The sequence below is a fragment of the Zea mays genome, chromosome 2 (assembly GCF_902167145.1).
Source record: "Zea mays cultivar B73 chromosome 2, Zm-B73-REFERENCE-NAM-5.0, whole genome shotgun sequence".
NCBI lineage: Eukaryota > Viridiplantae > Streptophyta > Magnoliopsida > Poales > Poaceae > Zea > Zea mays.
The window spans coordinates 207789142-207815451 of record NC_050097.1 but is presented as its reverse complement, the minus strand read 5'-3'; the positions used below and the strand labels follow the sequence as shown (position 1 = coordinate 207815451).

At 50.1% G+C, this 26310-nt stretch overlaps 1 protein-coding gene across 2 annotated transcripts in view; it reads right to left on the bottom strand.

Annotated features, from left to right (window-relative positions):
* Positions 1-328: 328 nt before the first annotated feature.
* The window catches only part of LOC103647692 (protein CHROMATIN REMODELING 4), a 48262-nt gene continuing 22280 nt past the window's right edge, over positions 329-26310 (bottom strand). For both annotated transcript variants that reach the window (XM_008672203.4, XM_035965463.1), the window contains 5 exons: positions 24818-24972; positions 23212-23326; positions 3823-3890; positions 3096-3702; positions 329-2802 (listed from right to left, as the gene is read on the bottom strand). In XM_008672203.4, the coding sequence (XP_008670425.1) occupies positions 895-2802; positions 3096-3702; positions 3823-3890; positions 23212-23326; positions 24818-24972 (2853 nt within the window). In that variant the 3' untranslated portion in view covers positions 329-894. The remainder of the gene's footprint in view (positions 2803-3095; positions 3703-3822; positions 3891-23211; positions 23327-24817; positions 24973-26310) is intronic.

Here is a 26310-nt window from a genome sequence, read left to right as displayed (position 1 = left end):
CTGCACTTCGTCCGCGAGCGTGTCGCTGCCAGTGACATTCGAGTTCTCAGCGTCCCCACCACGCTGCAGTTCGCCGACATCTTCACCAAGTAATTATCGTCGAGTGTATTTTTAGACATTCGATCCAATCTCAATATCTATACATGATAGATTTGCGACTGCAAGGGGTATTAAAGTACCTGTTTAGGGTTTGGAGTTTACCACGTGTATTTACCGTGTCACCCCTGTGTAATAAGCCTGACTCATCTAACTCAGTCTATATATACATTACACAACCCCTTGTGAGGGATAGGGTTTCCCACAAAAACAGTAAAAACTCTCCTTTGCGAAGTAAACACAACATCTCAGCTTTCTCTTTAGTCCAACCATAAAGGCATCCGCTACAATTATCAAACAATAACAGCTGGGGAAAGTGAGTTTCATGTTCTATCAGGCCACCACTCAAGGCGAGGTATTATCATCACCATGTCTACTCTTACAGCGACCGCTAGACAGACGGCAAATTACTGAACCATATACGCATAAATAAATGAATAGCGGTCTACAGTCTACACACCCAACCAACACCATGTTAGCAAAAATATACATTTCTTGTATACAGGTTTCCAAGAGTTGCTCCCGACGGACTAGTGCCCAACTACTGCTAAGAAGCACCACTTGTCGTTGAATTTTATCCTATCTGCACTCTGCACTAAAGCATTACACAACATGAGATCATCAACACTGGAAACATTGGGAGAGGGAAAATCCCAGTATTCTGCTCAACGGAAGAGAAAGGAATGTCGAGCTAACTGGCTCAAGTCTAATGCTCATCTGAGAACATTTCATCCAATCTCCGTTGACGTTTTAGCAGATACTTGATGTGATGCATCCATGTTCACAAGAGGAGCCAGTTCATCGCTCCTCCAGGTTCCCGTTGCTTTCAGCGTCTAGTGGAATATCCTCTTTCATGTCACTGCCATCACATGCCACAGGCTCTGCTCTGCTGCTTGTCACAGGTGCTTCAAGTGGGAGTGCAGAAAATGCCATAGCTGAGTTATCTGATCCTTGCAATCTGACTCCAGCATCAGGAGTATCCTTCACTGGTGATCCTGAAGATTCTCTAGCTTTGTCATCTACTGGAGAGGAACCAGTTACCTGACAACCAATTTCAGGAGCCTCCAACTTGCCTGCAACAGCTTCTGAACCATCCATGGTTTGGTTTGATTCTTTAAATGTGGGAGGTAACTCATCTAGCTTCTTGCTTACAGCTGAAGATGACAGCAATGCAGAGTTCAAGTTGAGTGAAGGCGCACCATCATTGCAATCGACAGCAAGAGGAGCAGCTGAAGCTTTAACGGATGGGGGTGCTTGGGTAGCGATGCAATCACCTACATGAGAGGTAGATTGATGAGCTTTGCGGAGTTTCCTCTTCTTTGAATTAATCCTTGGATCTTTTGGGGGAGAAAGAGGGGTTCCCAGGATCAAGAATGGAGGTATTGATGGTTCTTGTTCTCCAAGAAGAAGGCACATGGACTGAGCAATTGCTGAGACAGTTGCTGGTAGCCCACGTTCAGGTGGCTTAGATGAAGCAGGAGCACGTACAGCCTCCTGAAGCCAATGAGGTAACTTGTTTGATTTTAAACCTCCGAGGTCACTAGCATTACCAAGCTGAGGATTTGAGTGGTCTATGTGGTTGAGCTTTATCTCAATGGGTTGTTTGCCTGACCTCACATGACGCTGCATCTCATGAAGCAAGTTGATTTGTCCATCCGAAACACCAGAAAAAAGAATGTTCTCACGAGAACTTGATCTGATTTCACTACGCGGAATGGAACTATTGTTTTTTCTGTTTATGGGAAGTGAATCAATGCTATCAGTCATGAAAGGATTAGGCATAAATGGCGGGATCAGTCCAACATCAGGTTTCTCCAACTTGTCAAATGCACCGCCAGGAAAATCACCACCATAACTTGATCTATGCTTGAAATCCTGCCATGGTATCTGAGGTGGGCCACCCTCCCCTGAGTTAATGTAATTAGGAGCCTCAACATGAGGAAATCTGGATAGGATATCACTCGAACCTAACTGAATATCAGTTACGTGGGACTGCAATTTAGGCTGCTCCATCCTCATCTTAGATAAATTACTTTCATTGAGCGCCCGAGACATCATTGCATCAGATATTCCAGGAAATGCTGTTGAGTTAGAACGTCTTGTGGCTGCAGACATAGGTTCATCTATAATCTTTTGCTCCTCCAAAATCCATCTCGAGGCCAGCTCTTCACTAGTTCGGTTGTTCAAAAACTTTAACTTTGGATCTCTAAGCATAGCATCCCAATTTCCCCTTCCATGCCTACGAACTCCTATCCACAGAGCATCAAGTTCATCCTCTGACCAATAATCTAGTTTTGATCTCTTCTTCAAGAATTTGTTTGAGGCATACTGAGCACGCATCATTATGTTGTCCAAGACTTTCTTGTGATTATCAGGCATAGTCAAATGGATTGGTTGTCCTGGGCTAAGACCCAGCCCAGGAAGTGGACCAGACATGAATGATTTTTGCTTTGAAGTACCAGCAATATCTGCCATGAAGTTTGGTAATAATGAACTATCTGGCAACTCTGGGACAGAACTACGAATATAATCCTTATGAGCACCCAGTGACAGGTAAGGAAATATATCAGGTATAGGCTTAATATGCTTAAGTGGAGTGTTGTCTTCCAGACTGAAGTTTGGAAGACCCAGTTTCCCTTGAAATGATGCATTCGAAGCTCCAATATATTCAACAGGATCAACCGCCTTCCCTGATATAGGAGGAATCTGCACAGTAAGAACTAGTGTTATTTTTCCTGCTTGACAATACTGCTCTTTACTTGATAAGAAAAATTTAGGTATGCTCCCCTTGAGAATGATTTATTTGCTCTGTTAATGCTACCAATAAATCAAATATCAACAGTTGAGCTACGTTGTAAATAATAAACAAATAAGAAAGTGAGAAACTATCTTAAAAGTTTTTACTTGTTACGAAACAAATGCCCTAAGAAGAATGATAAAGAAAGTAACTATACGAACAATTAAATGGTCCGAGTGCCAAACTAAGAAAGATGACGTACATGACTGAAGGGAAAATAATTATCTGGGATCATGTTACTTATCCTTCGCAAAGCTTCCTCAGATGCACCAGGAAAGATGACCTTATCAGAAGCTGATTGAACTTCGTTTCTAAGCTCATTAGAATGGTCAGCGGGAGTTGACAGTTGTTTGTTGACTACGTCACCACTGGCCCTTTTATGCTCCTTTATGCTTGGTGCACAAATTGAGTTTTTGTATGAGTTCACCTGATCAGCATTTGGAGCACAAAGGCCAAGTACAGGTAGCAGGTGATTTGGGGTCCCTGGATTGAAGACATCGGTGGCCTTTGAGTTGTCCTTGGATGAAGCAGCGTTATCAGGAATTCTGGCATAAAGATCTTGAGGGATTTCAGAATATCTCCTTGATTTCTTGGAGGATTGCCTCATTTCTCCAGTTGATTCACTGAAACATTTAGCACCACATAGCTGTGAAGAACTTGGGTCTTCTACGATTATCAAAGGATTTTCAGCAGGTTCATTAGCAATAGAGATATATGGAGTCATGAACTCCTCAAGATTATCAACAGCATAGTTCTTGATAATGTGTCGCTGCGCAATCCTTTCCTTTTGTCTAGCTCGAAGCTTTCCACTGTCAAAAGCAGAGGCAGATCAGTGCCTAAAGATGAAAATTGCACCTTTGCAAGCTAGCATATGGCCGAAATTCCACACATGACAGAAAACGAGGGAGAGAGTGGAGAGGATGGCATACTATTTTTCCTTCAAGACCAGTCCAGCTGCTGTATATTCTCTCTTTGGTTCATCTCCCTCATCAGAGCCCTACACAGCAAATCATTGCAACATATTAAACAGTTGGAAGATAAGCATGAAAGGACATCAGTAAATGAAAAGTAACAATTCATACAGAATTTCAGAATGTGCAATATTACACAGGAAAATTGTATTTATGCATATTGTGATATCCATGTGAGCTAGGGAGGAAAACATAAGAGTATAAGACTTCTATTAACCATATCCTTCTATACTCTAAAATTGACTCCTAATGCATGTGAATCCTAGTAGCCCAGTCCGAGGCACCGGTACACACAGGAATCGTTTTGGTGACATGTTTGAACAACTTACAAAACAAATGCTTTATTTGCAACTACAGTGCAAGTTGCTGTACGGCTGTGTCCACAATGCAAATCACATTCAGTCAATAAATTTTGAGTGCTCACATATTCCCATTAAATGTACACATATTAGTCACAGCTGTCATTATGAAGAACGAAGATTGTATGGCGCACAGGAGGGATGTCGTCCTCTTTAGCTAAAATATCATGTTGCAAATGTTTCAAAAAATCATCAGAAAAATAATGTTTGTAGTACACCTAAAGGTAAGTTTACCACAAAGATTCAGTTTGAAACTTATCTTTGATGTTTCAAAAAATAAAATATCGCTGTCAGCACTCAGCACATGATAAACAGTGCCAGTTCGCTGCTTGTATATTGTGTATTGACATCTAGGATAAATTTCAAACTGATTTTTTTTGAAAGGAAAAGCTATAAGGGAGACCCCTACAGCACAACTTTATTTATTAAAACAAGCTAATACGGGAGTACAAAAGAAACTGGATAGGCAGATCTTGGCACTGCCAACTCCTATGGCTTCGGAAGATAGTCAGCATGAAGCTTCTTTATCTAAACAATTGCACCTAGTTAGGGTTGGAAGAAACAGGAACTATTGTTCAGATAAATAAGCATCATGCTGACTATCTTCCAAAGCCATAGGAGCTGGCAGTGCCAAGATCAGGCATGGGATTTAAGAATCTTCTTCCACGGCCTGGATTTGCACTGAGGAACAACCGGCTATGTTGTTTTGAGAGCCCAAGAAGTGGTGAGTGAGACTTGCATTTGTCCACCATGCGGAAGACTGAAGATGTGGCATGGCCTGACTAAGAAGCTTTCTCAAACCTTCCGAAACAAATAAAGAAACCCACGCTGGCATTTTCGAAGACTGCAGATTTAAGGACAAGGGAAAAGCTCCCCATAGAGAAAACTCCCCAGCTTGTCGGTATGGGAGTCTGTTTTAATTTCTTCTCCTGACAAGAGAGTTGCTGGACGAGGAACTGGAGTTAACATCTTCAGACCTGTCATCAGGGTCCACCATCAACTGATTTTGAGCAGCGGGGTGCAGAGAAACAGGTTGAGGATGTTGAGGCCAAAGAGGCCAGCCATTTGCTGGTCCCATGTTCAGCACAGCATTGTCCCAAATAGGGTCTCCATGGGCTTCTTGAAGACCACCCATGTTCTGATTGACCATGTTTTCGATGAAAAATCTCCTGCCTGCAGGAAATCCTCATCATTGTCATCCTCAGGTAGGGGGTGGGGGTTACCATTAGGAGAGATGCTATCTTCCTGGTTGGCAATAGCATCATTGTTTCCGAGCTGCCAGCCATCATCAGAGGTGAGGAAGTAGATGGATATATACCATGAACATCCCAGACCGGTGTTATCATCTCCAAAAGAAAGCAAAACACTTCTGGAAACCTCACGAGCTGAGATGTAAAGACATTTAACCAATACATAAGATTTGATCCGTGGGCTATTGTGCCATCGCAGTAGCTTACCAAAAGAAGCTACCACCTGATGAATGCACACATTCATCTGAGTGGCCAGAAAACCCAGCATCAGGATCCAACATTTTCTGGTGTACATGATTTCTCTAAAGTTTTGTGCTGTCTTGAACCAGTGTGTCTTCTATATTGTAGATGTCACCAGAAAGGAGTATGTCCTGAAAAAGGCTACCCATCTCAAAAATGCCCAACCCAAACGGATGAGCCGAGCAACTGATAGAGTGGAGTTTGAGGTCATTTTCAATAAAATCCTGAATCTGATGAACCCACATACCAGCATCAACAGGTTGAACCGTTGAACCACTCCTTCAACATCAGTCGCGATGACAAAGTCATCGCGACGAGCTTCTTGACCAAGCGCAAGATGAACAAGCGCCCGCGAACGACGATCGATGCCGCCATCATCAAGCACCAACTCTGGCAGGATGAAAGGCCTAGAATCAGCAGGGAAGTTGGCCATGATCGGGGTACGGGAGGGTTGCAAAGCCAAACTGCTCGTGGCGAAAACCCCAGGCGAGGAGAGCGAGAAGTTGGTGGGGTTTTCTCAGAGAGAACTGAACAGTTGTCAACGTCAAGATGTAAAAGGTAAACCAGTGGATTCCGTGGGACCGGTTGCCGGAGGCACTGCAGGCTGCTCAAGAGTGTGGGGAACAACTTCCAAAGCAACTTCCAAATCATCATTGTTTGCCGCCGACTCATTAATGTGATGTACCTTGGGCCTCCAATGTAGTCGTGTCATAGGTTGCACACGCCTATTGTTACAGTATTTTTCATAGTGGCCTAGCGAAAGACAGCGGCGACATCTGACCGGACTCAAGCAGATCCTGACGAGGTGGAAGCACGAAAAACACCGGTAGCAAGACTTGCCATGAGTGGCCCTAGTCCCAAGGCTGGGGGCCACAGCCACCGCGGAATGCCCCTGCGATGTGATAACACGCCTTGCAAACGAAGGAAGTGTTTTGCACGAAACCCCAAGGGACTTATCTGAGAGAAGATAGACGGAACAGGAACCAAGGCAAGGGCAGGTGCACTGTTGCTCCCAGCAGAGCCAAACCAAAGACTCAAATTTGAATTTGAAAATGATGAGAAATTGGGGTTTGTAACAAAGCATTTGAATTCCCCAACTTGCACAAAATAAGACTGGCCATTATCATCTGAGATATTACATAGAGCTAAGCTTCTTTATAGCCGATCTAGAACCAAACCTTCAAGGATGATTCAGAGGATGATGCTTCTTGATTGGTGTCTTGCACCAAATTCTTAGCAAACGAAACCAGTTTGGGAAGATTAGAATTCCTGCGTTTAGCAACAGTCCATTAATTATCATCTTCTCTACACCAGAATGCATACTCCTTTCTCCAATTGGGACCACCATTCCTCTATAGATGAAAGTAGATATCAAAGATCTCAGAGAGGATGCGCTTCAGATCAAGCACCATGAAACCCACTTTCGTGGAGGCTACCAAGAACCAAAAGTGTCGGTCTGATTCTTCAACAACATGAAAAACCGCCGGAGAGCCACCGAGAACCGAGTGTAAGGCAAGACTAACAGCTTCAGCAGAAAGGCGAAAGGTAAAACGACAAAAAACCGCGAGCAAAAGAAAGGATCCCGAAGGCGATGAAGAAGCATGATGAACCGAGGAACCAAGTCTCCTTAGAACCGAAAGTTCAAAAGCTTTACCAGAAGAACACTCCAAGTCACTAGCCAGCAACCCGCCACGACCATCCCACTTAAATGGGGAAGCCATCGAGTAGGAACCAAGGACAAAAGCCCCCCACAACCACAGAGGAGGCAGGGGACACCCCCCAAGCTTGGGACGAGATGATATCAGCCAGCGAGGACAACAATGGAGCATCAGGTGCATGGCGGCGAACGAAGGAGCAGTGGGCAGGAGCAGGAGCGGGGGTGGGGACGAGAGCGAGAGCCATCTTCGTCTCGTATAGTTTTAGTTTGATGATTTCAAACTGAATTGTTGAGTACTACATACATGAAAACATGTGAAAGGCCCTCTAGCTGAGTTGGTTAGGTGATCTGAGTAGTACTCCTCAGGTCCTAAGTTCAACTCCTCATGAGAGCGAATTTCAGGCTGGGGTTAAAAAATCTAATTGTATGTCCCATAAAAAAGCATAGGTCTAAGGCCCAACCCAGGTCGCGATCGTTCTCACATGGGCTACGGTTCTCACGTCGACTTGCGTGAGAAAGTCTACTTCTTAATACAATACTCAAGGGTTGTCTTACCCCCTGCATGCCGAGTTTTTACATAAATGAAACATTGCAACACAATATTTTAGAGCTATCTACTCTTGACTCTCCTTTTTCAGAACAAGAGGTATGGGAAACCATCAGTGAGCTACCTTCAGATAAGGCCCCAGGTCCAGATGGGTTCACTGGACGCTTCTATAAGGTCTGTTGGAGCACTATTAAAGATGATATTATGGCTGCTTTGGCTGCTATTTGGAGCAGAGAGTTTGATCATTTCAGTAAACTCAACACGGCATATATTACAATGGTTCCAAAAGCAGGTAGAGCTGATCAGGTTAAGGACTTTTGTCCAATAAGCCTAGTGCACAGTTTTGCAAAGCTGATTACTAAGATCCTGGCTAATCGGCTGGCAAAAAGATTTTATGAGATAGTTTCCCCAAATCAAAGCGCTTTCATAAAAGGAAGGTTCATCCAGGATAATTTCATGTTAGTGCAACAACCTCAAGGTTGTTCCAACAACATAACATGCCTAGACTGCTTTTCAAGTTGGACATAACAAAGGCTTTCGACTCTGTCTCTTGGCCCTTCCTAATTGAAGTAATGCAGCAGATGGGTTTTGGACATATCTGGCGAGACATTGTCTGTGGATTATTAGCCTCTTCCAATACTCAGGTGTTGTTCAATGGTGTCCCAGGTAAGCTGATTAAGCATAGAAGAGGGCTTGACAGGGAGATCTTCTCTCCCCGATGCTATTTATCATCGCTATGGATGTTTTTGGCCTTCTTTTCTCTAAAGTTGAGGAAGCAGACTTACTCCAACAACTGTCAAGAAGGAAAAGGCTTCACAGAGTCTCGATATATGCAGATGATGTGGCGTTGTTCTTGCACCCTACAGCTACAGATATTTCAACTTCTCTGTATATCTCCCAGCTTGAGATTGTATGGAGATGATAGTTGATATAGGCTGGAGATCCCAGTAGCAGGGTTACACCAGCCATACATGATATTTGTTTTCAAGAAAGTTTGGTAATAGGATGGGTCCTCGGGACGCTTCACGTCCTGGCGACTGTCCGCCTCCTGGCGTTTCCCCTTCCCTTCCCGGCGCTTCCTCTGCCTCCATCCCCACGCCGGCGTCTGCTCCGGGCCCGGCGGCCACCATCAGCACCCCTACAGACCTCCTCTTTTCCTCTCCGGTGCCGGTTTTCTCCCAGCCTTCCCCCACCCAGTCCACGCGGGCCTCGTGCGGTCGTTCACGACTTGAGAGGTGGCAGGACAGTTCGCCGGCTGGCGGCTCAGATAGCCTTTCTTGGCGGAAGTCGCTTCACAAGCTCTACCGTGATGTGGTGGCCGTTCAGCCTGTTGTATTAGCTTCGAAGGCAGGCAGCGATCATTTGCTGTGCGTCCCAACGCAGAGGTCCCCGGAGAAGAAGAAGAGCGGTCTGGTGCAGTCTTCGCGACCTGGCCTGACGGTCTCTCAGGATGCATGCGGAGATGATTGGACTGTGGTGGAATCCAGGCGTTCGAAGAGGCAGCGCTTGAAGTTGGAACGTCAGAGAGCTGTGCCGTTGGACCTCGTCGGGCGATGCTTTAACTGCCTCGCCCAGGGGCACTTCGCCTTCCAGTGTTTGAAGAGGACTAGATGCTTCCGCTGCCGTGAGCTTGGGCATCGTTCCTACAAGTGTGTGAGGGCCAAAGTTCCTGTCTGGCGGAGAATTTCTGCCGCCAGGTCGTCGTCGGGGTGCGGTGATCCTTCTCGACCTGAGTCTCAGGGCTCGGTCTGGAGGAGGATCAGCCCGTCTTCGGACGTCTCGGCCAGTGCTTGCTGTGGGGCGGTATTCCTCGACCTGAGGCAAGAGCTTCGGTCTGGAGGAGAATCACCCCACCGGCCTTTCGTCCAAAGCTGAAGCTGTTGCCGTCGACTAAGTCTTCTGGGCAGATGTGGAGGCGTATCACTCATCAGCCTTCCTCCGGGGTGGACGCGTCAGGGGATAGTCCTTCGCAGGCTAGTGGGAATGAGGTTGTTGGTTGCATCTCCAGTGCTCCCCTGCCGGTTGGCGTCCGCCCCAAGAGAAAGCGGGTTAGGAAGCGACGTTCCAGGGCAAAACCTTCAGGTGCCCCACCTCCATCTTCCTCGGATCGTCCAGTCCGCATGGCGGCCACCGCTGCTTTGGTAACCCCAGTGCACCACGTTCCTCCGTGTATCATGGGATGGAGCCACCAAATGACGAGAGTAGAGGATGATCTTCAATACGCGGTAATGGTGACTGTGATCAGCGATCGGTCTTCGGTCCGGGTTTCGGAGATAGCTGATCTGCTTGCCCCAAGGCTGGAAATGGAAGCTAGTTCTCTGGTGTTGCGGCGGGTTTCTGCGTCAAATTATCTTCTTGTCCTCCCATGTCGTGACAAGGTAGAGGAGTTGGCTGGTAGATGGGCTACTCTCAGAGCTGGGTCTTTTTCTGTGGTTTGCAAGAAATGGTCCCGTCTCATGGAGTCCAGGGGCGCCTTACTCCCGGTGTTGATCAATGTTGAGCTCCAGGGAATTCCTATACATGCTTGGGAGACAAGCACCGTGGATCATTTACTAAACCCTTTTGCGTGGATACATCAAGTCCACCCTAATACTTTGAATCTGAAGGATGTGGCCGTTTTCCGCTGCTCCGCGTGGTGTTTGGACCCTTCTGCTATTCCTTCTTCTAAAGAGCTTTGGATTGTAGAACCTCCTTTTGCTGTTGAGGGTGATCCTGCAGGAAAACGAGTGTTGGTTTACTCTGTGAATATTGCGGTCTCGATCACTCTCCGGCAGGATGGCTCCGGTCCAGTTCTTCGTTCTGAGGATCCTGATGATGAGGATCACTCTCCTCGTAGAAGGCGTCTCATCTCGCCTTCCCATGAGTTTGTTCAGGAACATCATGATAGGGGGTCAGAGATCGGAGCGTCGTTCAGTTCACGACCGGATAGGCCCAAGAGTAAGAAATGGGGATCAGCCGAATGAATGTTCTGAAGGTTGGAAGATTGATTCTCAGGTCTTAGCTGAGGCTGAGCTGGTGGAATTCAGCAACGTGGAGATCAGAGAAGTTGATGTCCAGATCCAAAATCACAGTCATGTGGCTTCTTCCCGCGCTGTCTCTGACCCGCTGGTATCAACAATGGTCCATCAACAAGTTCCGGTTTGTAGCAGGTCTGCCGAGTGCTCCAGCTTGCAAGGGGGTGGACAGTTTTCAGTGCATGAGTGCCCTGGCAGTGGGCAGATGATTGGGTGTCCTGAGGATTTCTGTCATATTGGAAGTCAGCAGGGGGGTGGGTAGTTTTCTATGCTTAAATGTCCTAGCAATGGGCAGATGAACAGATGTCATGAGGATCACAATCAGATTGGAAGTCAACAGGTATTTGTTTTAGCTGGAGATTTGGGTTCTATGGCTGCCTGCGAGGTATTGCCTCCCAGGGAGTCTCCTGTGGCTGCCACCTCCCCTCCTTTGCTCCTCCGACAAAACCTATTCAAGTTTACTTTCGGCGACGCCGAGGAGCGAGGAGGGTTGAGGAAACAGCCTTGGGGAGCTCTTCGTCTCAACCACCGGCTTCTGCTGTTGATGTTTCAACCTCAAGGGTGTCCGAGTTCTTGTCCAGTATTACCAAAGAGGTCGATGTTGTGTTGGAGAACCCTACCCCAACCCCCTTAGAAAGAAAAAATTGCCTGGGGGCGGGTGGCTACTCCTAGGCGCAGCAGGCGTGTTGCTGGCGTCGGGGTTGAGTGTCACCAACGCCTATCTTCTATCAAGAAAAGCAAGAAGACCATTATGAAGACACTGGGAGTGATCCGTGATGGGGATTCTTTGAGTCAAGAGGTGCTGGATGAATATAGTCGCATTTTCAGCAAAACTCTTTCCCAGGTGCAGATCCAAGCTCTTGCCTCTCTTTTCGGTTGGTCTCTACCAGAAGAGACGTTGGTAGTGGAGGCTACTTTTTGAGGAAGGTTCTCTTCCTTGGGTTGCGGGTTTGTTGGTCGTCTTAAGCTAGTGGTTTATGGATCCTTCAAAAATTCTCATTTGGAATGTTAGGGGGCTTAATGCCTCGGCTCGCCAGGATGCTGTAAGGGCTGAGGTCGTCTCCTCTAGAGTGGATGTGGTTTGTTTACAGGAAACTAAAATGCAGGATATTTCTCGTTTTTTTGTTATTCGGATGCTTGGACCAGATTTTGCCAACTTTGTCTTTCGCCCATCTATTGGTGCTAGTGGTGGCATTTTGGTTGCTTGGAAAGATCATATAAATTGGTCTGGTGTTTCTAGAGTGGATGATCATTCAGTGTCAATTCTTTTTCATCCTGTTGATGATGTTGAGTGGTGGCTGACTTGTGTGTATGGTCCCCAGTTCAACCAGGACAAAATTGCCTTCCTTCAAGAATTGAGAGATATTCGTGCTTCCTATTCTGGCCCTTGGTTGGTCCTTGGGGATTTTAATTTAATTTATAAAGATGAGGATAAAAATAACTCCAACCTGGATAGGCTAATGAAACATAGTTTCCGGAGATGGATTGATGACTTGGCTCTTAAGGAGTTGCCTTTGGTTGGGCGTAAGTACACCTGGTCGAATGGGCAGCATAATCCAACTCTTGTCAAATTGGACAGTGTTTTCTGCTCCTTGGATTGGGATGATCAGTTCCCTTGGGCCCTGCTGCAAAGTTCGGCCTCATTCGATTCAGACCATTGCCCGCTTCTTCTGGGGCTTAAGGATATTGTGCAAGGAAAGCCACGGTTTCATTTTGAAGCTTTTTGGACAAGATTGGAAGGGTTTCTGGTAGCTGTTGAGGAAGCCTGGGCTGCTGTCCCTGCTAGTCACTGTCCGTTGCTCACTCTCTCCATGAAGCTCAAGGCCACGGCTAAAGCTCTTCAAGGTTGGGGCGAGAAAAAGGTTGGTCATATTAGATCACAGCTTGGTCTTGCCAGGGAGCTGCTCCACCAGTTCGACTTAGCTCAGGACAGTAGAAGTCTTTCTCCTGAAGAATTTTGGTTGCGTAATAGTTTAAAGCAGCACAGTCTTGCTCTTGCGTCTTTATGGCGTTCCTTGGTCCGGATGAGATCTCGGATTTGTTGGTTGAAGGATGGGGATGCGAATACTGCTTTATTTCACTCTCATGCGAGGTATCGCAAAGCTAAGAGTTTCATCCCTAGAATTGTCTCAGAGGATGGAAAGGTTTTCACTGCCCAGGAAGAGAAGGCGGACTTGTTCACTAATTTCTATATGAATCTGCTTGGTTCTGCAATTAATAGGGGGGCTGCGGTTGATTTGGAACAGCTTGGAGTTCCCACTTTTGATCTAGAAGCTCTTGACAGCCCTTTCTCGGCGGATGAGGTTTGGAATACAATCATTAGTCTTCCTCTTGACAAGGCGCCAGGGCCAGACGGGTTCACAGGTCGTTTTGACAAGGTCTGTTGGTCCATTATCAAGATTGATGTCATGGCTGCAATATCCTGTGTTTGGGCTAGAAAGTTTGCCAACATGAATTGTCTGAACTCTGCTTACATCACTCTCATTCCAAAATTGGAAGGGGCCGACAAGGTCAAAGATTTTAGACCTATCAGCCTTATTCATAGTTTTGCAAAGCTGGTGTCTAAGCTTATGGCTAATAGATTGGCTTGTCAGTTGCAGCATCTTGTCTCGCCTAATCAATCTGCTTTCATCAAGAAAAGGTTTATTCAAGATAATTTTATGCTGGTACAACATACTGCCCGTTTTTTGCAGCAGCAAAAACAGCCCCGTATCATGATCAAACTGGACATTTCTAAGGCTTTTGATAGTGTTTCCTGGGCATTTTTAATTGAAGTTCTCATTAGGCTGGGTTTTGGACAGATTTGGTGCAACGTCGTTTGCGGCTTGTTGTCCTCTTCGGCCGGATGTGGTTGATATTGAGGCATTTAAGGGGATTCTACATCTTTTTGGTGAAGCCTCTGGTCTGAAGACCAACATTCAGAAGAGTAATGTTTTCCCAATTCATTGTGATGAGGAAGATCTGGCTTCAGTGCAGGCATCTTTACCTTGCCAGTTGTCTAATTTCCCATGCAAATATCTTGGGCTTTCGTTATCCTTAAAACGTCTATCTAGACCGCAATTGCAATCTATCATTGATCGTATTGCGGTCATGCTTCCAGGATGGAAGGCGGTGCTTATGTCCAGGCTGGTCGGGCTGTTTATATTCAGTCGGTTATGACTTCCAGATTTGTGTATTTGGCTATGGCCCTGGATCTCCCTGCTTGGGCAATCAAGGCAATTGACAGATTAAGGAGAGCTTTCCTTTGGAAAGGTGGGAAAGAAATCAAGGGAGGGCACTGTTCTTTGGCTTGGAGTAAAGTCACCCGTCCTAAACAATTGGGTGGTCTTGGTCTTTTTGATTTAAAATTGTTTGGTTGGGCTCTTAGAGTCAGGTGGCTTTGGTTGCAGAAATCAGATCCTAGGAGGTCGTGGGTTGTTTTTCCGCTTCGTTTCACAAAGGAAGTGGTTTGCCTATTCAATTCTGCTGTGTATACTGAGATTGGAAATGGATTAAACACACTCTTTTGGACTGATAAATGGCTGCATGGGCACTGCATCCAAGAGCTTGCCCCTGCAGTGTTTGCCTCTATTCCTAGGAAGGTTACCAAAAGTAGATTGGTTAAGGATGCCTTGACTAATTTGAGTTGGGTTCAAGATGTTCAGGGAGCTCTTTCCTATGCTTTCTGGGTGCAGTTTTTGGATTTGGCTGAGATTTTGGAAGGTACCTTGCTGCAACCCAATGTGCAAGATCGTCATGTTTGGAGGTTTTCTAGTTCCGGGGATTATTCTTCAAAATCCGCTTACAATGCTATGTTCCATGGCTCGGTGTTTTTCAAGCAGGCTGATCGAATTTGGAAGACATGGGCCCCTAGCAAATGTCGGTTTTTTCTATGGCTTGTGGCTCACAACAAATGTTGGACAGCAGATAGATTGGCTAAAAGAGGATTGACTCAGTCGCTTCTTTGCCCGCTCTGTGATCAACATGTTTGTTGGAAACTAAACCCATACCCTAAACAGGGTTGGGAGTGATATTAATAGAGTGAGTAACTGGGTCAGACCCATTACACTGGGGGTATGACGGTCATTACAAGGGGAATAACACAAACCCTAGACGGGTAGTCTAACACCCCCCCGCAGTCACAACGCTATCCTGTACAGATGTTGAGACTGGATCGAAAGTCTAAAAAGACACTCGACGGTAACCCCTTGGTGAAGATGTCGGCGAACTGAAGCGTGGTGGGGACGCTGAGAACTCGGACGTCACCGGCAGCGACACGCTCGCGGACGAAGTGCAGGTCGATCTCCACATGCTTCGTGCGCTGATGCTGCACGGGGTTGGTGGAGAGGTAGACCGCGCTGACGTTGTCGCAGTAGACGAGGGTGGCGCGCTGGAGGGGACTGTGGAGCTCGTGGAGGAGCTGGCGCAGCCAGGAGGCCTCGGCCACGCCGTTGGCCACGGCACGGTACTCGGCCTCAGCGCTGGAGCGAGAGACGACGGGCTGACGCTTAGCGGCCCAAGAGACTAGGTTGGCGTCCAGGAACACGGCGTAACCGGAGGTGGACCGGCGCGTGTCGGGACAGCCAGCCCAGTCAGCGTCGGTGTAGACCACGAGCTCCGACGTCGGGGACGGTCGGAGGAGGAGGCCGTAGTCGAGGGAGCCACGGAGGTAGCGCAGAATGCGCTTGAGCGCGGTGAGATGGGGCTCCCGCGGAGTGTGCATATGCAGGCACACCTGCTGGACGGCATATGCGATGTCGGGCCTGGAGAAGGTGAGGTACTGGAGTGCGCCGGTCAGGCTCCGGTAGGACGTCGCGTCGGCGACCGGAGGCCCGTCGTCCTCAGAGAGCTTCGCCTGAGTGTCGACAGGCGTGGAGCGGGGCTTGCAGTCAGACATGCCAGCCCGCGCCAGGATGTCGATGGCGTACTGGCGCTGGTGGAGGAAGAGACCCTGGGGCCGACGCTCGGCGGTGATGCCGAGGAAGTGGTGGAGGGGCTCCAGGTCCTTCATCGCGAACTCCCGCTGAAGGGCGACGATCGTGCGGTGTAGAAGGTCGGCGGTGGATGTCGTGAGCACAATGTCGTCGACGTAGAGCAGGAGGTAGACGGTGTCGTCGCCGCGCCGGTAGATGAACAGGGACGTGTCCGACTTGGCCTCAACGAAGCCGATGGAGGCCAGGTAGGAGGCAAAGCGACTGTACCAAGCCCGTGGCGCCTGCTTGAGGCCGTACAGGGACCGGTTCAGCCGGCAGACCAGATCCGGACGGTCGGCGTCGACGAAGCCGGTGGGCTGGCTGCAGTAGACAGTCTCTGTCAGAGTGCCATGGAGGAAGGCATTCTTGACATCGAGCTGATGAATCGCCCAGTCGCGGGAGAGGGCGAGGGAGAGGACGGCGCGAACAGTGGCGAACTTGACGACGGGGCTGAAGGTCTCGTCGTAGTCCACTCCGGGGCGCTGTGTGAAGCCCCGAAGGACCCAACGGGCCTTGTAGCGGTCGAGGGAGCCATCCGAGGTCAGCTTGTGGCGAAATAGCCACTTGCCGGTGACCACATTGGTGCCTGGTGGACGCGGCACCAGGTCCCAGGTGTGGTTGGCCAAGAGGGCCGCGTACTCCTCCATAGCCCGACGCCAATGTGGGTCGGCGAGGGCAGTGCGAACGGAGGAGGGCACTGGGGAAGCGTCGGGGGGGGGGGGGGGGGTGCTGGACGTAGTAGCTGCCAGGATCAGCCGGTCGACGGGGCGGAGAACGCCAGCAGCGTGCCGAGTCACCATCGGGTGGACGTGCCCAGAGTCGCGGTGGATGGCGACCGGGTGGTAAACGGACGACTCGGAGTGAACTGCCGGAACGTCGGGAGCGGCTGGTGGGGCCGGCTCGCGGCGGTGATAGACGACGGCGGGGTCGGCGAATCGGGCCGCGCTCGTCGACGGGCCCGAGTCGGGGGGCGCTGAGGTAGTGGCGTGGCCGCGGCGATGGTAGACGAGGGCGGGGTTGGCGAATCGAGCCGGAGTCGACGGGGCCGCGCGAGGCGCAGGCGGGGTCGACGGGGCCGCGCGTGGCGCAGGCAGGATCGACGGGGCCGCGCGTGGCGCAGGCGGGGTCGATGGGGCCGCGCGTGGCGCAGGCAGGATCGACGGGGCCGCGCGTGGCGCAGGCGGGGTCGATGGGGCCGCGCGTGGCGCAGGCGGGGTCAACGAGGCCGCGCGTGGCGCGGAAGAGGTCGTAGTGGCCGCACGAGGAGCAGGTAACGGCGCAAGACGGGGAGCCGAAGGTGGGGGAGGAATCGGATCGAACTCGAGGAGGGAGTCAAGATCGGTGGGTGGGGTGGAGCCAGCAAGGGGAAACACATCTTCGTCAAAGATGACATGACGAGAGATGATGATGCGGTGGGAGGTGAGGTCCAGACACAGGTATCCCTTGTGGTCAGGGGAGTAGCCAAGGAATAGACAGCGGGTGGAGCGAGGAGAAAGCTTATGTGGAGCGGTGGCGGAAGTGTTAGGGTAGCAGGCACAACCGAACACGCGAAGGTGGTCATAGGAAGGGGTTGTGCCGTATAGGGCGAAGTGAGGGGTAGGGTGGCGTACCGCCTTCGAGGGAAGACGGTTCAGGAGGTGGGTGGCAGTGTGCAGGGCCTCTGCCCAGTAGCTGGCAGGGAGAGACGCCTGGAAGAGGAGGCAGCGGAGCATATTAGTGGTGGTGCGGATCATGCGTTCGGCTCGGCCGTTCTGTGCAGAGGTGTAGGGGCACGAGAGACGCAACTGGACGCCATGAGTGAGGAAGAAAGAGCGAGAGGCGTTGTTATCGAACTCGCGGCCATTGTCACACTGCAGAGCACGGACCGGGCGACGAAACTGAGTGGATACCCAGGTGAAGAAGTGTGTGAGGGTGGTGAATGTGTCCGACTTCAACCGAAGCGGGAAGGTCCAGAGAAAATGGGAAAAATCATCCAAAATCACCAAATAGTATTTATAGCCAGAAAGACTGAGTATAGGGGAGGTCCAAAGATCACAGTGAACCAGGTCAAAAGCCTGCTCAGCCCGAGAAGAAGTAGTAAATGGGAGACGAGTATGTCGGCCTAACTGACAAGCATGACAGAGACCCTCAAAATGTCCCCTACTACATGAAGGATCTAGACTACTGGTAATCTTGGTCATGACGTCGGGTCCAGGGTGGCCGAGACGTCGATGCCATGTGGTGGAGGAGGTGGTGGAGACCAGGGCAGGAGGTGGAGACACGCCGGCGGTGGAGGGCTGGAGCGTGTAGAGTGGCCCCGAGCTGTCACAGCGGGCGAGAAGGGTCCTGGTGGCCAGATCCTTCACAGAAAAACCAGAGGGGTCAAACTCAATGGAACAGGAGTTGTCAGTGGTGAATCGACGAACAGAAAGAAGGTTGTGAGTGATGTGGGGAGCTACGAGAACATCGTTGAGGTAAAACGGCCCAGGGAGAACCGAGGCACCTACTGAGGTGACTGGCAGAGTGGAACCGTTTCCAACGACGATCGAGGATGGGTGAGAGGGGAGGGGTTGATGAGAGCGAGAGAGCGTGCCTGCCGTGGGAGTGGTGTGGTACGAGGCACCGGAGTCGATCACCCAGTCGGAGGGGGGTGGGGTCATCGCCATGGTGCTGAATGCAGCAGCGAGGGAGGCGCTGTCCCAACCACCGGCCGGCGGGGACCAAGGCGTCGAGGTGTGGGTCCCCGGAGGCAGGAGCGCGGGCGGAGCCTGGGGCACGACGGGGACACCGTAAGGAGGTGCGCCGTAGTGAGGTGTAGTCAGGAGGGCTGGCGCCGGAGGACGGGGGGTACTCGGTGCCTGGCCCGGCCACATGGCGATGGTCCCGGTCCAGGGGTTGTAGAATGACGGCCACGCGTGGCCGCCACCCCGGCCGGAGGGACCACCACGAGAGCAGCCGCCGCTCCCACGGCCGCCCTTGCGGGAGCGACGACCCCCGTCGGTCGTGGAAGTCGGACGAGGGGCCGCCGGGACGGCAGGTGGGGGGCGGGTGGGAGCCCCGGTCGACGGAGGACAGGTGGCCTGGCCCCCTGAAGGCGGCTGACCACTGGTAGGAGCGCTGTAGAGGGCCGAGGCAGGAGTGGGTGCCTCATTCGCCATGGTGAGCTCCTCGAGGAGAAGCTCGTTCCGCACGGCGTGGAAGGGCACACTCCTCTTGATGAGAGCCTTCAGGTGGTCGTAGCGGGGGCTGAGGCCACGCAGGAGGTTCAGCACCAAGGTACGATCGGCAACTGGCTCGCCGAGATCGCGGAGAGAGTCAGCGAGGCCCTTCATCTGGCGGCAGTATTCGCCCACGGAGAGGTCCCCCTGAGAGAACAGGTGGAACTGGGCGTCGAGGTGGAGTGCCCGAGCATCCCGATTCCCGAGGAACTGGTCCTCGAGAGCGAGCCACGCCTGGCGCAGTGTCCGCCTGGTCGCGGATGATGTCCTGTAGCTCAACGGTGATGGTGCCGTGGAGCCACGAGAGGACAACGCTGTCCATGAGGCACCAGGAGCGAGGCGACGGAGTGTCGTGGTCGACGAGGACGTGGTCGTCAAGGACGAACCGCCGCAGCGTGAGAAGGACCTGTCCTCGCCACCGGGGGTAGTGGGAAGACGCCGGATCCAACACCACGGACACGAGGGCCCGGATGTTGTGCAGGCCGGCGGCTTGAGCGTGGAGAGCAGCGATGAGGTCGGCGTCGAGGTCGGAGGCGTGGGGGTCCTCTGGGGGCTCCGCATCGGCGAGTGTCGGACGGCCGAGGAGGCGCTGCGTGGTGGCCATCTGGGTGGTCAGAGCGACGCCCAGGGCACGCTCACGCTCCAGGGCGAGGGAGGCAGCGCGCTCGCGCTCCCGCGAGGCCGTCACAGCGGCCTGGATCGTGGCGAGGGTGCCGACGAGCGGGGAGTCGGTGGAGGGCGCGACTCGGTGACTCCAGGTCGGTGAAGCGAAGGCGGGAAAGCCCGGTGGGGAGCTGCGACGCAGGGGCAGCGGGGAGGAGGCGTGGATCGGACCAAGGCCGGCGATGTAGGGGGCCCCCCCATGGGTGAGCTCGCTGCTGGGTGCAGCAGGGGCGATGGGGGGGTGTGTGCCAGGGCCGGTGATGTCCCCGACGATGAATCCGGCCGTGGTGGCGGCAGGTGCGTCCATCGGGCGTGTACGCAGCAGGGCAGAGGAGTGCTGCAGTCGGGCGGGGACCTGCTGAAGGCGCGGCGTCCTGGCGGGGCGTTGACCGGGCGGGGCCGCGTCTGGCCAGAGGGCGGCGCGGCGAATCGGGGAGGGCGCGGCGGCGTCCTGCGTCGACCGGGCGAGGCCGCGGCTGTGGCCGACCAGAGGGCGGCGGTGGGCTCTGCGTCCGGGCGCGGACGGCAGGCAGCGCGGTGGCCTGGGCAAGATGCACCCGAGCGGCTGGCGGCGCGGCAGCGACCTGGCGCGGACGCGGCAGGGTCCTGGCGGCCTGGGCGGGGTCGCGGCTGGGTCCTACGGCCTGGCGCAGTCGCGGCTGGCTCCTGGCGGCCTGGGCGCGGTCGTGGTCGCGGCTGGAGCGTCGAAGGCCGGCGATGGAAGGCCAGCGGCTGGGGAAGAAGGGGCGCGGGGCCTGCTGGCGGCGCGGCGGGCAGGGAGGGAGGGAGGGCCGGCGGCTGGGGGCCGTCGGCGGGAGGGAGTCCGGCGGCTGGGGGCCGGCGGCAGCTGCAGGGGGAAGAAGCCCCTGGCGGCTGTAGCAGTGGAGAGGACGTAACCTAAACCTAGACTGATGATACCATGTTGGAAACTGAACCCATACCCTAAACAGGGTTGGGAGTGATATTAATAGAGTGAGTAACTGGGCCAGGCCCATTACACTGGGGGTATGACGGTCATTACAAGGGGAATAACACAAACCATAGACGGGTAGTCTAACAATGTTGAGACTATCAACCATCTGATGGTGGGCTGCTCCTTTGCGCGTCATTTCTGGTTTGAGTTGCTCAGGCCTTTTGGTTTGCAGGACTTCCTTCCAGGACAGGATATAGATGATTTTGATCATTGGTGGAGTTTTAATAGTGCTCGGTTGGGTGGACTGAGTAAGAAGGGCTTTGACTCCTTGGTCGCTTTAGGCGCTTGGATGTTGTGGAAGCATAGAAATGGTGTTGTCTTCAATGGTTCCCATCCAAACTTGGTGGTGGTCGTTCGGCTGGCCAGGGAGGAAGCTTTCTTGTGGTCTTTGGCTGGGGCTAAGGGTTTTTCTTACCTCCTAGCTCAAAGTCGGGTGGTTTAGTTTTTTTCTGTTTTAGTGTTGGGGTGTCTATCAGCTGACAAACGCTCTGTCCCTGCCCCTGCTCCAGATGTTGTTTCTGGCTAGGTGGGGTTCGGTGTGTGTGTGTGTTTGTGTGTGCGTTGTACTGTCTGTTCGGGGTCTTTTTCCCCTTTTCTTCTTAATATATTGACGCGCAGCTCTCCTGCGTGTTCGAGAAAAAAAATGGTGATGTGTCTGGCCTCTGCAATCAAATGTGTACCCTATCAAGTGCCCCGAGGAGAATACTTTGGAAGTTCAGAACTGGTTGCCTTGTGAGATTGCAACCTTTCCTTGCAGATATTTGGGTCTCCCTTTGTATTTACATAAATTGTCCAGGAATTAGTTTCAACAATTTGTGGAAAAAATTGCAGACCGTCTACCAAACTGGAAGGCTGACTCCATGAGTAGAGCAGGGAGAAGAATTCTAGTGCAGCATGTTCTCAGTAGCATGACTGTCTATATGGCAATGGCAATTGATTTCCCTCAATGGGCCATAGAAGCAATTGATAAAATAAGAAAAGGTTTCCTCTGGGGAGGTAGAAAGGAGGTGAAAGGTTACTTGGTGGCTTGGGAAAAGTGTCCCGACCTTTGCAGCTTGGAGGTCTGGGTATTTCTAGCCTTCCTGAGCTCTGTTGGGCCCTCCACATGCGATGGCTTTGGTTGCAAAAAAACTGTCCCAAGACGTCCTTGGTCTAGCCTGTCCATTCAAGTCCCTAGCAAAGCTCGATCCTTCTTCTCCAAGGTGCTGATTTCTGAGGTGGGGGATGGGACCAACACCATGTTTTGGACAGATTAATGGATCCATGGCAAAAGGGTCTCAGATATTGCTCCCAGATTATTTAGCATTATCCCAAAAGGAATTACTAACAGATGGACTGTGCAGCAGGCTCTTTTGAACAGACAATGGATTGCAAACATCAAAGGGGCTCTTACAGTTGGAGCCATTGTAGATTATCTACACCTTTGGAATATCCTCACAGATTTTGTGCTGCAGCCTAACACTGAGGATAGACACATTTACAGCTTATCATCGAATGGAACTACTCTGCAAAGTCAGCTTGTACTGGGTTTTTCTTAGGGTCTACCTCCTTTGGGAATTATAAAAGGGTTTGGAGATCTTGGGCTCCTCAAAAGTGCTATTTTTTCATTTGGCTGGTGGCCCATAATAGATGTTGGACAGCTGATCGCTTAGCAAAAAGGGGATTGAATCACCCTACCAGATGTCCTTTATGTGACCAGCAAGGTGAAACCCTGAACCACTTGCTCATGAGCTGTGTCTTCTTAAGAGTTTTCTGGTACAACTTGCTAAGAAAGTTTGGGCTGCATAGTTTAGCCCCACAACCAGATACAGTTTCCTTTATGGATTGGTGGGAGATGGTTTCAGAGACAGTAAGGGTGCGTTTGGTTGCAATGACAGGACGGGATGGGACGGGACGATCCCTCAAATAAGGTTGTTTGGTTTAGGGTCAGGGATTAGGACAGACCTATCTCAGTGTTGTCCTCAATTATCCCTCAAAATTGGAGAGACGAGAGAGGACGGCAGGGGACACCCCTGTCCTGGCTGTCCCGCAACCAAACACACCCTAAATGGTCTGGTCAGGAAAGATCTTGACTCCCTCATCATTTTAGGATCTTGGATGATTTGGAAGCATCGCAATAGAGCCATTTTTTATGGAGGGTCTCCCAGCCTTCCTCTGATTCTGGAGCAAGCAGATGAGGAAAGAAGGAGGAGGAAATTGCTGGAGCCAAAGGGCTCTCCTTTTTGGCTGCCTGCCTGCATAGGTTGTTGTAGGGAGTGTGTGTGTGTTTTATGGATCCTTTCATGTACGGGTGCTACTGGCCTCCATAAGGAGTGCGTTGTTGTTTTTTTGGGTCACTTTAGACCCTTGTTTCCCTCTTCTTAATATATATCTGAAACGCAGTCCTCCTGCGTTTTTCGAGAAAAAAAAAGTAGCAAAACAGCAAATGGATCATCAATGCTTCCTGATGAAAAGTAAGGAATATGCACAAAAAGGTTAGTCCAACAGGAAAATACCTCACTTAATGCTTCATTAGGAAGTGTTGCAAATGTCTCTCTGTAAGAAACAGCCTTCCTTAAACGTTTACCTCGACCAAGAGATGCCTCCTCCTCTATTTGATATTGCTCCCATCTGGATAACATTATTATTATTCCTCAAGGTCCAAAGAGATAAAACGACTACACAAAGCAAGCAGGTCAATTATCGCAATATAGAAGAACCCAGGTCTTTGCTTCTCACCAAACTATGCTTAAGTAGATAGATTCTCACTGTAAATTCCTAGGTTCAAATGAGATTTTGACGCACATGAGGGGCAACAGATTATGTCAATTCAGCACAACTGCATCCACCGTACAAATCAAGGATAGTGCATGCACGTACATTTTTTCCCTAATAAGAAATAACACAAACTTTTTTTTCGAAAGCGCAGGAGAAGAAATAACACAAACTTGGCTCCATTATGATGGCATAAAGCATAAAAGTTGATAAACCACAATTTAAATGAGTGATTATAAACCACAATTTAAAGTATAAAGGACTGTCCAGGAGGTTTTATTAAATAGAAAATGGATCAAAGACATTTAAGGGAGCTCTCTCGGTTGGAGTTTTAGTGGATTATATTCAGCTGTGGGATCTACTTTCAAATGTTGAGCTTCGGCCGGATCAAGATGATAAACACATTTTCAGCCTTGCATCAGATGGTTGCTACTCGGCAAAGGCTGCTTATGAGGGCTTCTTTGCAGGCTCAACTTTATTTGGCATTTTGGCCCCTACACTAGGGTGTGGAAAACATGGGCTCCTCCGAAATGCAGGTTTTTTTATCTGGCTCGCTGCTCATGAGTCATGAGAGATGTTGGACGGCTAACATACTTGCTAAAAGAGGTTTGGATCATCCAGCCAGCTGCCCCCTCTGTGATCAAGAAGCTGAAACATTGGATCACCTTCTAGTTTCTTGTGTTTTCTCAAGGGTGTTTTGGTTCAGCTTTTGCAACCTTACGGTCTGCAGAATATATCACCGCAGCCTAGTTCTTCCTCCTTTATGAACTGGTGGGAAAGTGCCTCAGATTCAGTTATTGGTCAAGCCAAGAATGGTTTCAATTCCCTTGTTGTTTTGGGAGCTTGGATAATCTGGAATCACCGGAATAAGTGTATCTTCGACGGCTGGTCTCCTAATGTTTCTCTAGCTCTCAAGATGGCGGGTGAAGAGAGATTGATGTGGGAGATGGCTGGGGCTAAAAGTTTTTCATACCTTACTGCCCTTCCCTCGGCTGCATAGTTTCTGGTGTTTTTTCTAGTTTCTTTTTGGATGGATCTCCTGTTTTTCCTGTGTTTTCGACCTCCGTAAGGGAAGTCTCTGTATTCTGGTCTATGTTTTGGACCTTTCTTTTTATCTTCTTATTATAAGGGGGTGCAGTTCTCCTGCGCCTTTCGAGAACAAAAATACATGCTAGTGTTATAGTATTCATTCTTCCACTTGTTTTCCTTTGTGGCAATTATAATTTTTAAAAATAAAAGAAGTTTTTTAAGTACATCATTAGGACCATCACATTGCACCTACTTAACCCTCAAAATGATGGGATTGTTAAACAAAAAGATACAAGTTTATACAGTATTGCAGAGTACCTGACACGTAAAAGTTTATCCCATTCATTTTCTTCTAAACGATTAGTAGCACCTTGCTTTGATTCAGATGCCAACTCACTCCCATCATTATCAATAGGTGCAATATCCTCATTGGTACCAGGGTGGTCATTCAGCTCATCATTCCAGTCTATTGACTGTTTAACAGAGGGAAGTAAGAGATTACTGTTAGAAAGATCTCCAATGATAAAGTATGAATAGCATAGAGTAAGAACCTAGACCGCCATACACAAAAACAAAAGGATAACAGAGGTGATGCACTAGGAGCCAGGTGGCAACCCAGCATCTAATTGGTGACTAGGCAGGTGCCTGGGCATGATAAATCAGCTAGGTGGGATGGTGTTTCCTACTGTGTTTTCAAGTCATCTGACAAACCGCGATTAGTCAGGCTGGTCGGTTTTGGGTGGTCGATCAGGCAGGCGACTTGATTAGGACACCTGATCGCCGACTAGCTTCAATTAGTCACTCGATCAGGAGGTCATGTCCGCCCAGGGTCCGGCGCGTCTCAAATTTTCATGGGCTTTTTTTGGGTGGGCAGCCCGGCTACAGGGAGGTGAAACGTCCTACACCGCCCCCAATAAAACCTTCCCCGACGCCTGACGGCTTGTTTCCAAAACTTCTCGATTCCCTCTGTCTCAATCTCTTGTCTTCTCGTCGTTCTCGTTCCACCTCTCCACAGCAAACCGGCGGGCGACTGCCACCTGATCGCCGGCGGCTCCACTTCACCAGCGTGCAGTGGGTCCAGTTCACAAGCGTGTGGCATGAGTTCATCGTCTAGAGGTTGGTCTGAACTCTGGAGTCTGAACCCTGATATTATCTGTCCATCTTGTTCTTCTAAACCTCTGTTCATTATCTGATTCTAAACCTCTGTTCATTATCTGACATGATCTGAAAATCTCAATCTCTGATTCTCTGTTCATTACTTGTTCTTCTAAACGCTGTTTCTTTGCTGTTTTGAACACCTGCATTACTTTAGGGTCATTGGGGAGCTACTGTTTTCAGTTGGATGAACAAATATCTTCTCTTAAATCAGCATTGCAGAATTCATGTCATGTTTACTCTTTATATATACCATATATACTATATATATATATATATATATATATATATATATATATATATATATATATATATATATATATATATATCATATATATTATATACAGTGTTCTTAAGGCGCCTAGGCGAGCAAGTGCACCAGACAACCGCCTTAGCGCCTAGGCGGGTAAGGCGAGCAAGGCGGCCAGTTTTGCTCGAGCGCCTGGACACCTAGGCGACGCCTTAAGAACACTGACTATATATATGTCCTGGATGGACAAGAAGACTAGTGGACGACCAGGGTCGACCAGAGGTCGATTAGTCGGCCTAGTCGTCGATTAATCGTGATTAGTCGCCTGGTCGGACCCCTAGGTCGACCAGCTGGTCGCTCGACCAGAAAACATAGGTTTCCTAGCACTTAGGCAACACGTAGGGGT